At 40.3% G+C, this 14,051-nt stretch overlaps 2 protein-coding genes across 2 annotated transcripts; one reads left to right on the top strand and one right to left on the bottom strand.

Annotated features, from left to right (window-relative positions):
- Positions 1 to 8,414: 8,414 nt before the first annotated feature.
- On the bottom strand, positions 8,415 to 10,501 carry LOC146474451 (uncharacterized). Its single transcript, XM_085117047.1, has one exon. It carries the CDS (start codon positions 10,405 to 10,407, stop codon positions 8,467 to 8,469), a length of 1,941 nt encoding a protein of 646 aa, XP_084973173.1. The 5' UTR covers positions 10,408 to 10,501; the 3' UTR covers positions 8,415 to 8,466.
- Positions 10,502 to 11,651: 1,150 nt separating this feature from the next.
- Positions 11,652 to 13,204, top strand: LOC146474450 (uncharacterized). The gene has a single exon (XM_085117049.1). It carries the CDS (start codon positions 11,808 to 11,810, stop codon positions 13,149 to 13,151), a length of 1,344 nt encoding a protein of 447 aa, XP_084973175.1. The 5' UTR covers positions 11,652 to 11,807; the 3' UTR covers positions 13,152 to 13,204.
- The last annotated feature ends 847 nt before the right edge of the window (positions 13,205 to 14,051 follow it).

Raw genomic sequence — 14,051 nt, 5'->3', positions numbered from 1 at the left:
TTTCTTATTGAACTAATTTCAATATCATTTTGTTTTTAACACATCCAAGAATAAAGGAATCCTTCTTAACCAAAGTCTAACTTGAGGCAGCTGCATTTATAATTTATTGAGCTAGGCAAAGACAAACTCGCAATCAACCTCCTTTTAAAGTCTGATATATTTTAATGTTAAAATGATGAGGGAGGACTGCTATGACGCATTTCCTTTGTTATTGTAGCAAAAAAAACTTTCCATCCACTAATGATCGCTTTATTTTACTTTTCGGCCATATTCCCCTTTAGGTTTTATTCAGTCGGTTACGTTTCAGGGACGTTTATCAGAGCTGGGAGTGTCGGATAAACTGATTAAGAAGCGCATAACAGTTACACCTAAAAATAAAGCTTTGCGCACAAAATTGCGCGAGACCTAAATCCATACAAAATTTGGCACTAAAAAAATAATAACAATAAATTACCATTTGCGTGTACCGTCTAATTGTGATGGAGATTAGTTACTAACTATAATTTCCACCACCAGTAAAATTTGGAAATCAAGTGTAAATAAGCAATGATGAGGAGTTAAAAATGTGTTTTATTAAATTGAAATTTAGTTACTAAAACCTCATGTATTGTTTCGTTTCATCGATAGTTCTTAGCACGTTCTTTCTATATTGCCTAGTTTCTAACGGCTTTTAATTTATGATGTATTCAGTTATTCGAAATTATGCTTACTGATAATCAATCTTCTTTTAAAGTGTATCATATATTTTTCAATTAAAATTTTTTGCTGGATGTTCTTTTTGTATACTGGCTGTCCGTCTATATTTTGCAGTTAAAATTTTTTGTTGGATGTTTTTTATAGTATGCTGGCTGTCTGTCTATACGGTTTCACATGCATGAGCACCAGACGGTATTCATTGACCTAAATGTCTTCTTGTTAATTTCGAATTCAGGAGCAAATGACTTTTCAACAACCATTTGAAGCTTTATTTAAACTGATATAAATTATTTTTTAAATGTATTTGGCCCTTAAATTGTGGTTCCATTTTAGTCCTTGTTTGTTGTCTTACCACACACACACAAACAAAACAGCAACCCTTTATTAAAAAAATAGACAGTTACAAAGAAACATAGCATTTGGGATCAATCGGTGATCTTGCTAGGCCAGGATGCGCGAACGGCACAACTTGATCGATAAGGTAATGTAGAATAATAGATAGAAAATTCGATATCCTTAACATGTGTTAAGTCGCGGCTACACGTGCAATTCTCCTTGTCGTGCAACCCTTCACCCTGTGTCATTGCATTTTTTTCCCCGGCTTGCCACCAAGTCATCACGGTTCAAAGATCCTTCTTATGCAAATGAAGTCTTGTATAAGAACGCCATGTGCTCTTCGCAAGAGACAGATTCAGTTGTAATTTCTGTCGAAGGCTCGGATGAAACTCCGGTTGCGACCGGGTTTATAGCTTTTGAGTCAAAACTGGACTCGTTAACAGACTCAATGGTCAAGATTCCCTGTCTCGCGATTGGCCGGCTTACTCAATCACGAATGGTCTCGCTAATTGCCGAAGAAGAGTAGGCTCTCCTCGATGCAGGACTGCCTAGTTAATTTGACCTTACTTAAAATATCATCGAGGAAGGTGACTGTGATTATGTTGGCGAACTACCCTACGATGATCTTCGCAAGGATACCCAAGGCTGCGGACCGAAAGCTAATAAAGGTGTTGTTATGCAAAGGAACAGTTTTCTTCTTCTCAAAAGGCATATACAACTTGTTGGGTAAGAGAAAAATTCGTGAGTGCTCTTTTCAGTTGTTTCAGAAGAATCTGGTCAAAGGGATTATACTGGTCGTGGTACAGTTAGCGAGCAAGGTGGTTGGTGCTAAGAAGTGAAAGGAAGAATCTATTCCGGTAAAGTACATTATCTAGACTGCGTTATATATTTTGTTTCTTCTTTGGCCGTCGGGGATTCCGCCCCAATAAAGGAACACTAGCATAAAAGTTGCATCAAGTAAACTAAATTTTCTTCATTTTGAAAAGGGATATTCAATGTTCTAAAAAAACTGCCTGTCAAAAATTGGTTGCCATGGTAATATCAAATTTCAATGAACACTAACCGACCAGATCGTTTTGTTTTTCTTCAGGGCGTTTTCTCAAATATTAAAAACGTTATTCAGGTTCAAAGTAGCCACTGGTAGAATCCCCCCCTTCCTCCTCCACCTGTCTAGCTACTAGCTGCTAGATAGGGTTAAGAAACTTCGCTTAGAGAGTTTTCGTGGCCGCCAGTGCGCTACCTATGGACGGAGTAATTTAAACTTCAAGGACCATTATGGGTATAGCAAACCACCTTATCAGCAGAGAAGTCACTTGCCCCCACGTCAGCCTCAGAAGAGTTCCAATACAACGACCAAGCAGCAATGATTTCACATTCTTCATACGTCTATCCTCAGGCCTATTAAGGTGGGCCTTTAACAAACTTAACAATAATAATAATAATAATAATAATAATAATAATAATAATAATAATAATAATAATAATAATAATAATAATATAATAATATAATAAAGACTTTATTAACAGCATTTCCACAGAGTGGCTCTTTTTCCGTTAATATCTAACTAAAATTAATTACAACTAAGGCAAACTTAAGAAAAACGGTGTTAAAATGAATAACAAAATATGTGTTCCAAACGCTAAATGAAAATCAATCACAGCCTGGACCTGGCTTTATCTTGTAGCAATTTCTTCGTCTCCTTAAAAATTAAAATTGGATCCATGCAGTTTCATAAAGAAAGGGGAAGGTTATTAAATAAATTAGTAGCTTCATCTTGAAACGTATTGGCGATCATTGATCTTTGGAGCTGTATACCCTTGCTGGAGCGTAATTTTCGATTACTTTCGTAAGTCTCTAGTCTCAAATAATTTGGCCAGTCTGAGCTGTATAGACTCTTTTGTGTACTTTTAAGAATATGCCATTCGCGCTGTTCAGCCTCCGGTAACCAATTCAAGTTCAGGATATCAAGCGTTGTTGCATATTTGCCATTGACAAAGCTTGCAGCTGCCTTTTGTACTCTATGAAGACGTGCTGTTAAATATTCCGGTCGCGAGTGATAAAGAATGTCATTATAATATAATTTCGATAGAACAAGTGCTTGGGCAAGGTTCTTCCTAATATGAAAAGGCAGCAGATTTTTGACCTTCCGAAGCATTGCTAGTGTGGCGTAGCAAGAGGTACAAATGTACTTAACATTGTCTTCCCATTTCAGATGTTGATTGATGTACGTTCCCAAGAGTTTAGCACTAGGAACACGTTCAATGTTCTCGTTATTTACTGCGATCTTCATATTTAAGTCTTCCAAGGCACGGGCAGATGACAATTGTTTTGTAGACAAGACCATCATTTTGGTTTTTGATGGATTATTACTAAATTTGCATTTCTAGACCACTCCTCAAGATTACATAAGTTTTTGTTTAAGTCACGTTTACAACTTTCGAGGCTTGATGGCTTGCAGTGCACATACAATGTTGTATCATCCGTGTATTGGTGACATTGCATGTTAATGTGGGCATGAAGATCTGCGACGTAGAGGTTGAATATTAGAGGTCCCATAATCGATCCTTGTGGCACTCCAAAGTTAACTCTACTGCGGTCAGATGTTTTATCGTCTATTTGGACAAAATGCCGCCTGTCAGTTAAGAATTCGATAGTCCAGTTAAGAAAAGATTTTAAAAACCCAAGATAATCGAGCTTCTTCAGGACAGTTTTATATTTGATGGTGTCAAATGCTTTTGAAAAGTCGGCAAGGACCATAAGTGTAATCTCCTCCCTTTTCATGGCTTTGATGATGTCGTCTTTTATCCTTAAAAGTACAGTGGTTGTCGAGTGGCCTTTCCTAAAGCCTGATATGTTATCTTTAAGCAAGTTATGTGAATCAATAAAAGAAAAAACCTGTTGATGGACAAGTCTTTCGAATACTTTCGATAGTACTGGCAGAATGGATATGGGCCTCATGTCTGATTCACTTGCAATACTGTCATTTTTTGGTATCGGTGTTATTTTGGCAATCTTCCATGCTTCTGGGAAAGATGAGATCTTTATAAAGGCATTGATAATATGGGTAAGCGGGCCAGCGATGATATCTGTCACTGGTTTGATGAATTTGATTGGAATCTGATCAGGGCCGGTAGATGTATCATTCCGAATCCTATTTATCTCTCTAGCTACTTCACTTGGTGTAACAAGCCGCAGCTTGAAGGCTTCCTCTTCCGGTACCGATTGATGCAAATTGTTAATGAAACTGAATAGATCATCTCTAGCATCGACATTGGTAGATCCGAGAGTACGCTGAGCGGTGTTTGTAAAGTATCTGTTAAGGCTATTCACATCAAGTCTCAGGGGCTGTAATGAAGGGTGAAGGATTCGGTGTATTATTCGCCAAACCTCTTTAGGTTTAGAAGATGATAAGGCTTTATTAATGAAGTGTTGTTTTGCAGCTTTGATCTTTTCTTTTAGGAGGCAACGCACCTTGCGGAATGCTTCCCATACCTGTGGAGTATTAATTTCATGGGCTTTGTGACGTAGCATGTTCCTTTCAGGAGGCTTCTTACATCATCATGATGTAGCCATGGCGCAGGTGGACGGGTGATCTTCATGCGTTTTAATGGCGCGTGATTTTCAATGCATTCAATGACAAGTGTGTTGAACATGTCCAGCTTGTTGTTAGGATCATCGACACCATAGATAATACTGAGAGGGAGCTGTTCAAAGTCCTGTATGTATTTTTCTACCTCAAAGTGGCGTTCACTCCGTAAGATAATTTATTCGTCTTGGCGTAATCTTACTACAGATAGCTTGGTTTTACAAGCCATGTATGGGTATAAGATCTAATTTTTTCGGAAACCCGTTCAGATAAGCAACTCGAAGGTGGCATATTGATCTTGAAGTTCGTAACAAATTATAAAAAGGTGGCATTAGGCACTCCCTACCTCAGCGCTAAACAATTCAGTTCTATTTTTTTTTTTGGGGGGGGGGGGGAGGGGGGGTATTCCCAAGCAGGAAGACAGGCGATTTTCTTGTTATTAATTTTGAAACCCCTTAATGAGCTTATTCAGTGTCATAATTTTAAGATGGAGGTGTTGAATTCACTTGAATTTGTTGAATTCGCTTCTTCTTTCTCGATGGAAAACACTTAAGGATAAGTTTGCTTCGGGAAGGCATATCATCCCACAGCCTCTCAAAGATGCATTGCGCCTAGCCACGAGGCATGTATCCGGGATAGCTTGAATTTCAGAGAAATTTCTCAGAGGGTAGCCAATTATGTAACAGCTGCAGGTGCTGGCTACTTGGAACAGAAAATTAGTACTCTGCAGTATAGAAATGCTTGACGGCTTCTGTTGTGCGAAGAAACAGAGAATTAAAATCCACTTCAGGCAGATCAAGAAACAATTGGCTTTCTTACTGAAGAGTTTGAAGATTTCAACAAGTCATATAGTACTATCAACTCATATCAATGAGCTTTGTCGTGTATGATGTTGCCTGTAGATGGCTATGCCTTAAGTGAACAACCTGTTATTGTTCGTTTGATCAAGGGAATATTTCATGTTCACTCTTCAGAACCCGGTAAGGTATAACTTCACATGAGATGTTAACATTTTGTTCAAAATTCTGGAGTCGTGGTTTCCGCTCTCTGCATTAGATCTTTAATAATTAAGTAATAATAATAATTTATTATTTATATAGCGCGCGAATCATAAACAGATGCTCTCGCGCGCTTTACAATAAAGATATCCTAAATAAATATAATTTAAAATTACAATGGCAAGGTCAATGGCTAAAATACAATTCTCAATAAAGGTCAAAGGCTTGACGAAATAACCTGTCCTTAAAAGATTGAACACTTTGTGCGCAGCGAACTGCGTTCGGTAAATTGTTCCAGAGCGCTGGTGCGGCTACGGTAAAGCTACGATCACAGCGTACGCAGAGTCTTGATTCTGGGCGGTTGAAGGAGGACTTCGCCGGACGACCTAAGACTATATCTAGATACTGTCTTTAGGATGATAAGTTCGCTAAGATACGCTGGAGCGAGTCCATGGATAGCTTTATACGTAATTAACAATATCTTGAAGTCAATACGATAATTCACTGGCAGCCAGTGCTACATTTTCAGTGTTGGAGAAATGTGATCGAAACGACTTACGTTACAGATAAGCCTGGCAGCAGCGTTTTGGACGCGTTGGAGTTTTTGCAGTTCAGTAGAAGATAGGCCATCTTTAAGCAGTTAACACTTAAAACAGTGACAAAAGTGGCCTTAGTTTCTGCTCAAACAAGTCAGGCATTAATCGCCTTAAATGTTGATCTTAAGAGCTCTACTGGGATGGGAACTGAGTCTACTGCGAACAGTCTTTTCAAACCGTCTGGGCCAGTAAAGTGATCTATTGTAATTTGACTAGCAGCATTCTCTAATAATGATAAGCTGAGTGTTCATTGTGCCTTGTCACATTATGTTACTGGAATGCCTAATTTACGATGGTCAGCAAGTACGACGAAACATTTTATTTCATATTCTAAACCTTACAAGGCTGTTACCTCATCAATATGCAATTTCTAGATGGGAGGAAAATGTACTGCCCTTAGGGGGAATTGATACGCATGCATTTAAATGTCATATTTTTAGAGGGGTATTTACCTCAAAAATCAGTTGGGCGTTTCAGTAACTGATATTTTGAAGACAGCAAATTGGAAGAATGCAGGCACCTTCAGGCTAAGATGTAAAACAGCAGTTCGTGTGTGAGCTCATTCGCTATAGCTGCCTAACATTTTCGCTGAGCTTAACTTAGTGTTACAGCTATTTTTCATGATTAAAATATTCAGAAAAGAAACCGTATTAGGGTGTTATGTTTGGTATCGTGCTAGGGTGTCTGCTCTGAGTTTTGCTATCTGAATTCCGCAGGGCGGAGCACTATACGAAGGAAAATAAAAAATTATACAAAAATTACTTACCTGCAGGATAATTGTGATTGTCCTAATATAATGCGTAGCACCAGGGATTCAGATCCCGCCCATTTGAGTTATCTTCTTTCCTCTCGTATCATTTCTCCCTTCATATTCCTTCGCGTTCTCTGGATCCAGTATTTTCCCGCTTAAAAAAAATTGTGAAAAGCACATGGCGTTCTTACATAGGACTTCATTTACATAACAAAGATCTTTGAACTGTAATGACCTGGTCGTGGCAACCCGTGGAAAAATACAATCTGAATCCCTGGTGCTACGCATTGTACTAGAAGAATCACAACTAACCTGAAGGTAAGTAACCTTTGCCTAACTTTTTATTTTTATTTCGCGCTGGTGACACGAAACGTGTATTACGCAGCTTTAGTGTGTCCTTCACTCCATTGGAGAAGCACTTGGAGAGGCAAAAACACCAAGGCGGACATTTTATATCCTGACTTTGCTAAAGCATATGACTCCGTTGAGGACGCCATACTCTTTGAAAAACTAAAATGGTATGGCATAGCGGGTCGACTGCTTGAGTAGTCTACTGAAAAACTAACGGGGAGATCGCAGAGAGTTGTGATTGAGTGTGTGGCTTCTCCTCGTTTACCTGTCACTTCCGGTGTGCCTCAGGGAAGCTTGGTTAAGGCCCTCTTCTATCTGTTATTTCTTGTTAATGACTTACCTGACGTCCTTCAAGAATAAATGATTAGCTGCACTGTACGCAGACGATACAAAGTTACTCCGTTCCATCTCTTCGGTAAACGATTGCGAAAACTTACAGTCTGACCTAACAAGCCTCCACACCTGGAGTCACAATTACAACATCAATTTCAACGTCTCTAAATGTAAGGTGTCAATTCTTTTTAATGACCTACCTGACGTCCTCCAACTGACAAATGATTAGCCGCGCTGTACGCAGACGATGCAAAGTTACTCCGTTCCATCTCTTCGGTAAACGATTGCGAAAACCTACAGTGTGACGCAACAAGCCTCCACACCGTAAGGGGTCAACTGTCACACGTAAGAAATCCCCAGTCTTTTACTACTAATCTATAATAAGTTGTTCTGGGAACCTCACGTCTTGTCCATCGTCTCCAAGGCCAACAGGATGCTGAACATGTCCTCTTATCAGTGAAATTAAAGCTAATCGGGCTACGCGACGGGCGTGTGGTCTCCAGCTAGTGTTAAATTGAAAACCATCCAAGGGAGAGTCCAGCGACGAGGTACTTGCTGGATTCTGAGATCCAAAATTGGAGAGATGCCTTATAACGATAGGCTTCAGGCTTTACGACTTTTACCTTTAACACACGGTAGAGAGAGAAGAGATCTTGTATGTTTTTTTATAAATGTTTTCACAATACTACTGACTTAAACTTCAATGAATTTGTCACTTTCGTTCTTCATGGACGATCTCGCTCCCTGAATCCGTCTCTTATTGGTAATAATGGGGTTGACAGGCCTGCGCGACTCTCACGTGCGTGTTTTAGCCTTAATCAGAGTTTTGCCCTCACTAGTATATCTTTAAGGGAACGCCCTTTCCTGTATGAAATGAGCGGTTTTCCCGTGTAAATTTCTTTGAGCGCTGGGTTTTGTTCTATTAAATGCCATTTATCGAGTAGTATTTGTTTTAAGTTTGGCACTGATGGTTGATATTGGGTAACAAGAGGCAAGATTCGTTTGTTTTCTTTTTTGTTTTGAAGGAGAGCTCGCCCTCTGTCTTCAAAGTTTACTTCTGAGAGTGTCTTTTTTATGAAGTTTCCTGGGTAGCCTCTCTCGAGAAGTTTTGCTTTGAAGTTGTTTATGCTCTCCTCAAATTGTGTTTTAGAAGAGTTTGTTCTTAGCAGTCTAAGGGCCTCTCCTTTGACAAATCCTCTTTTAACACCAGTGGGGTGACATGAAGAGAAGAGCGTGTATTGGAAAGTTTCAGTGGGCTTGAAGTGAGTACGCACGTCAAGCACTGCTTCTCTATTGAATCTTTCGCCTTTGTATATTTTCGTATCCAAGAAGGTTGTTTCTGTATCTGATATTTCAGCCGTAAATCTAATTGTGGGATGGTGACTGTTTGCTTGCTCAATGAACTGTGTTATTTCCTCTCTGGTTGTGCTCCAGATGGAGATAACGTCATCTATATAACGTTTCCAGACGAGCGGTTTTGTGGCGCTTTGGTTTAGAATTTCAGTTTCAATTTTCGCCATGAAGATATTGGCGAAAGCGACTGCCATTTTCGTTCCCATGGCTGTGCCATGAATCTGCAAAAAGTCTTTCCCTTTAAATTGGAAAGAGTTTTCCGTTAGAATCAATCTTAGCGCTATTTCGAGTAGATTTGTAGGTATGGGAGGTTTGTTTTCATAGTAGGCGTCGAAGGCCTTGCATATTGTTTGAATTCCCTCCTCTTGTGGTATGTTAGTGTATAAGCTGGTCACATCCATTGAGACAAGAAATGCGCCCATGGGCACTTTTGTTCTTTCTATGAAGTTAATAAGGTCTGTAGTATCCTTTAAGTAGGATACCTGTTGCTTTGCTATAGGCTGAATTAGTTTGTCAACAAATGATGATAGTCTCTCTGTTGGGCCTTCACACCCTGATATTATTGGCCTACCAACTGGTATAGGCTTGTGTATTTTCGTTAGGGTGTAAAAGATCGGAATGCGAGGCGTGCTCGGTCTTTGACAAAGCCATTTTTGGGTCATGTCATCTATGTGGTTTCCGCGGTGGAGCTCACTGATTAGTTGTTGGACTCTGCGGTTCGTGTCTTTTATCATCGGTTTTTCTAGAGGTCTGTAGTGTTCTATGTTATCTAGTTGGATTTGACCTTCGTTAATTTTGTCTTGTATGTTCATGACCACAGTAGTAGTGCCTTTGTCCGCTTTTTTGAGATTTATTTCGTGATTCCGTTTTAAAGCTACGAGAGCTTTACGTTCCGCGGGCAGCAAATTGTTTTTTGGTTTTGTCAGTTTGGTTTCTGCAAGTTGTACTTTAACCTCTTCAAGATAAGTTTCAAGGGCGACTGACCTTTGTAAAGGTGGGTTCCATGTTGATTTGACATGGTATGGATGAGGTTCTTTTTCGTCCCCGTGGTATATGTAGCGTAATCGCATTCTTCTTGCGAATTGTTCAAAGTCACGCAAGAGTTGCCGCTTTATGTGTATTTCTTTTGTAACGGGGGTAGGAATAAATTTCAGCCCTTTTGAGATAAGGTTGATCTCATCGTTTGTGAGTTCTTTGTTAGAGAGGTTTTTTATGTGTTTTTTGTTAGCCTCTAAGCGCTCATGGAGTTGTTTTTTGTGTTTGGTTTGTTTTCGCTCCTTGCGCTTTCTGCTGGATAAATTAGCCCTTTGCGGTTTCCGTTTGGCCCTTCCCGAGGTATTTGAGTCAGAGAGTAGGCATGTGTACTTTTCAACATGTTTATTTGTAATGCCTTGCAGTGTTGACATAACTTTGCTGAAGCTTTCAAATTTGTCTTGGATACTATCAGCTAGTTTTTGTACATTTTCAAGTGTTACATCAAGGTTACTAGCTGTTGATTTTGGTTTTCTCACTTCTTTTGTCTTATTTACATGTAGATCAGTGCTAAACTGTTTTTTGGAGGATTTTTGTCTCTTTCCTCGTTTGATTACTACTCTTGAGCGATTGATTTCGCGATGATGGAAGTTCAGTAAGGCTTGTACGAGCTGCTGTTCTGCATTTTTGCGGATTCTTTTAACGTCCGACTTGAAATCGTCGTCAGCCTTTATGTGGGCTCTGGCCCTGTACTGCAGAGTCTGAGGGCAAGTTCCTCTTTCGCTGTGTCATTTGAGCGATTTAATCGCTTGCTCAGAGTTTGCTATTTTTCCTCAGGGCTGAGGGTTTCACTGTGGCGCCGTTTCCTGTTGAAACGTTATGGCTCCTCTCGTGTTCTGCAGTTTTGGCGGGCTTTTCCCACTTCTGGAGTTCTTTGACTGCACTCTACTTCGTCTTCCGATTTCTCGAGAAGTGCTTCTTCATCATCGTTTGTAAGCTCCATTTGCTCTTCTGTGTAGGCATTCTCATTGCTCTGGCCTGGGGCTGCTAGGAGTCCTTCGGCCGTTATTATATTCTGCGACATTTCAAATGATGGTCAGGCAAGACCGCGGTTTCGATCCTAATCTTGCGGATCTCTTCGGTTGCCGATTATTTAGAAATGATAGAGATGAGTTCACGGTATCATTTCAAAATACGCGCTCTTTTTTCGAAATTTATACCTACGCTTCGGATCGAAAATTCTGCAATTCCATTGGCTCATTGGTTTTAGCCAATCCGGTAGCTGCGATTTCGATCCACGGTAGGGCTAAGCTTGACGCTGTGTTTTCTATGATGGCTAAAACGTTTAGTTTTGTACATGAACTGACAATTCTTATACGAATAGGTGATTCCGTAGAATTATGTATATGTTTTGCAGCTTATAGCTCACTATGGAGGCTGTACATTGCTGTGTAGACCGAGAAACATGCGTTTTTCGTCTTTGGTTTTGCGGAGTTCATGTACATTGTGTCTTACCGCAGAGGTTGAACTTTCACGACATGAAACGGGGCCTGTCTGATAGCAATCAACATGGTAATAATGGGGTTGACAGGCATGCGCGACTCTCACGTGCGTGTTTTAGCCATACCATGTCTAATCAACATGGAACCCACCTTTACAAAGGTCAGTCGCCCTTGAAACTTATCTTGAAGAGGTTAAAGTACAACTTGCAGAAACCAAACTGACAAAACCTAAAAACGATTTGCTGCCCGCGGAACGTAAAGCTCTCGTAGCTTTAAAACGGAATCACGAAATAAATCTCAAAAAAGCGGACAAAGGCACTACTACTGTGGTCATGAACATACAAGACAAAATTAACGAAGGTCAAATCCAACTAGATAACATAGAACACTACAGACCTCTAGAAAAACCGATGATAAAAGACACGAACCGCAGAGTCCAACAACTAATCAGTGAGCTCCACCGCGGAAACCACATAGATGACATGACCCAAAAATGGCTTTGTCAAACATCGAGCACACCTCGCATTCCGATCTTTTACACCCTAACGAAAATACACAAGCCTATACCAGTTGGTAGGCCAATAATATCAGGGTGTGAAGGCCCAACAGAGAGACTATCATCATTTGTTGACAAACTAATTCAGCCTATAGCAAAGCAACAGGTATCCTACTTAAAGGATACTACAGACCTTATTAACTTCATAGAAAGAACAAAAGTGCCCATGGGCGCATTTCTTGTCTCAATGGATGTGACCAGCTTATACACTAACATACCACAAGAGGAGGGAATTCAAACAATATGCAAGGCCTTCGACGCCTACTATGAAAACAAACCTCCCATACCTACAAATCTACTCGAAATAGCGCTAAGATTGATTCTAACGGAAAACTCTTTCCAATTTAAAGGGAAAGACTATTTGCAGATTCATGGCACAGCCATGGGAACGAAAATGGCAGTCGCTTTCGCCAATATCTTCATGGCGAAAATTGAAACTGAAATTCTAAACCAAAGCGCCACAAAACCGCTTGTCTGGAAACGTTATATAGATGACGTTATCTCCATCTGGAGCACAACCAGAGAGGAAATAACACAGTTCATTGAGCAAGCAAACAGTCACCATCCCACAATTAGATTTACGGCTGAAATATCAGATACAGAAACAACCTTCTTGGATACGAAAATATACAAAGGCGAAAGATTCAATAGAGAAGCAGTGCTTGACGTGCGTACTCACTTCAAGCCCACTGAAACTTTCCAATACACGCTCTTCTCATGTCACCTCACTGGTGTTAAAAGAGGATTTGTCAAAGGAGAGGCCCTTAGACTGCTAAGAACAAACTCCTCTAAAACACAATTTGAGGAGAGCATAAACAACTTCAAAGCAAAACTTCTCGAGAGAGGCTACCCAGGAAACTTCATAAAAAAGACACTCTCAGAAGTAAACTTTGAAGACAGAGGGCGAGCTCTCCTTCAAAACAAAAAAGAAAACAAACGAATCTTGCCTTTTGTTACCCAATATCAACCATCAGTGCCAAACTTAAAACAAATACTACTCGATAAATGGCATTTAATAGAACAAAACCCAGCGCTCAAAGAAATTTACACGGGAAAACCGCTCATTTCATACAGGAAAGGGCGTTCCCTTAAAGATATACTAGCGAGGGCAAAACTCTGATTAAGGCTAAAACACGCATGTGAGAGTCGCGCAGGCCTGTCAACCCCATTATTACCATGAAAAACTAAAATGGTATGGCATAGCGGGTCGACTGCTTGAGTAGTCTACTGAAAAACTAACGGGGAGATCTCAGAGAGTTGTGATTGAGTGTGTGGCTTCTCCTCGTTTACCTGTCACTTCCGGTGTGCCTCAGGGAAGCTTGGTTAAGGCCCCCTTCTATCTGTTATTTCTTGTTAATGACTTACCTGACGTCCTTCAAGAATAAATGATTAGCTGCGCTGTACGCAGACGATACAAAGTTACTCTGTTCCATCTCTTCGGTAAACGATTGCGAAAACTTACAGTCTGACCTAACAAGCCTCCACACCTGGAGTCACAATTACAACATCAATTTCAACGCCTCTAAATGTAAGGTGTCAATTCTTTTTAATGACCTACCTGACGTCCTCCAACTGACAAATGATTAGCCGCGCTGTACGCAGACGATGCAAAGTTACTCCGTTCCATCTCTTCGGTAAACGATTGCGAAAACCTACAGTGTGACGCAACAAGCCTCCACACCGTAAGGGGTCAACTGTCACACGTAAGAAATCCCCAATCTTTTACTACTAATCTATAATAAGTTGTTCTGGGAACCTCACGTCTTGTCCATCGTCTCCAAGGCCAACAGGATGCTGAACATGTCCTCTTATCAGTGACATTAAAGTTAGCCGGGCTACGCGACGGGCGTGTGGTCTCCAGCTAGTGTTAAATTGAAAACCATCCAAGGGAGAATCCAGCGACGAGGTACTTGCTGGATTCTGAGATCCAAAATTGGAGAGATGCCTTATAACGATAGGCTTCAGGCTTTACGACTTTTACCTTTAACACACGGTAGAGAGAGAAGAGATCTTGTACGTT

The sequence above is a fragment of the Pavona decussata genome, unplaced genomic scaffold (genome assembly GCF_977016875.1).
Source record: "Pavona decussata unplaced genomic scaffold, jaPavDecu1.1 SCAFFOLD_89, whole genome shotgun sequence".
Lineage (NCBI taxonomy): Eukaryota > Metazoa > Cnidaria > Anthozoa > Scleractinia > Agariciidae > Pavona > Pavona decussata.
Note: the sequence above shows the minus strand (reverse complement) of the source record. Positions and strands in the feature narration are given on the sequence as shown.

Coding starts and splice junctions, on each gene's coding strand:
- LOC146474451 (XM_085117047.1), bottom strand. CDS start 10,407: ATGTCAACACTGCAAGGCATTACAAATAAACATGTTGAAAAGTACACA.
- LOC146474450 (XM_085117049.1), top strand. CDS start 11,808: ATGAACATACAAGACAAAATTAACGAAGGTCAAATCCAACTAGATAAC.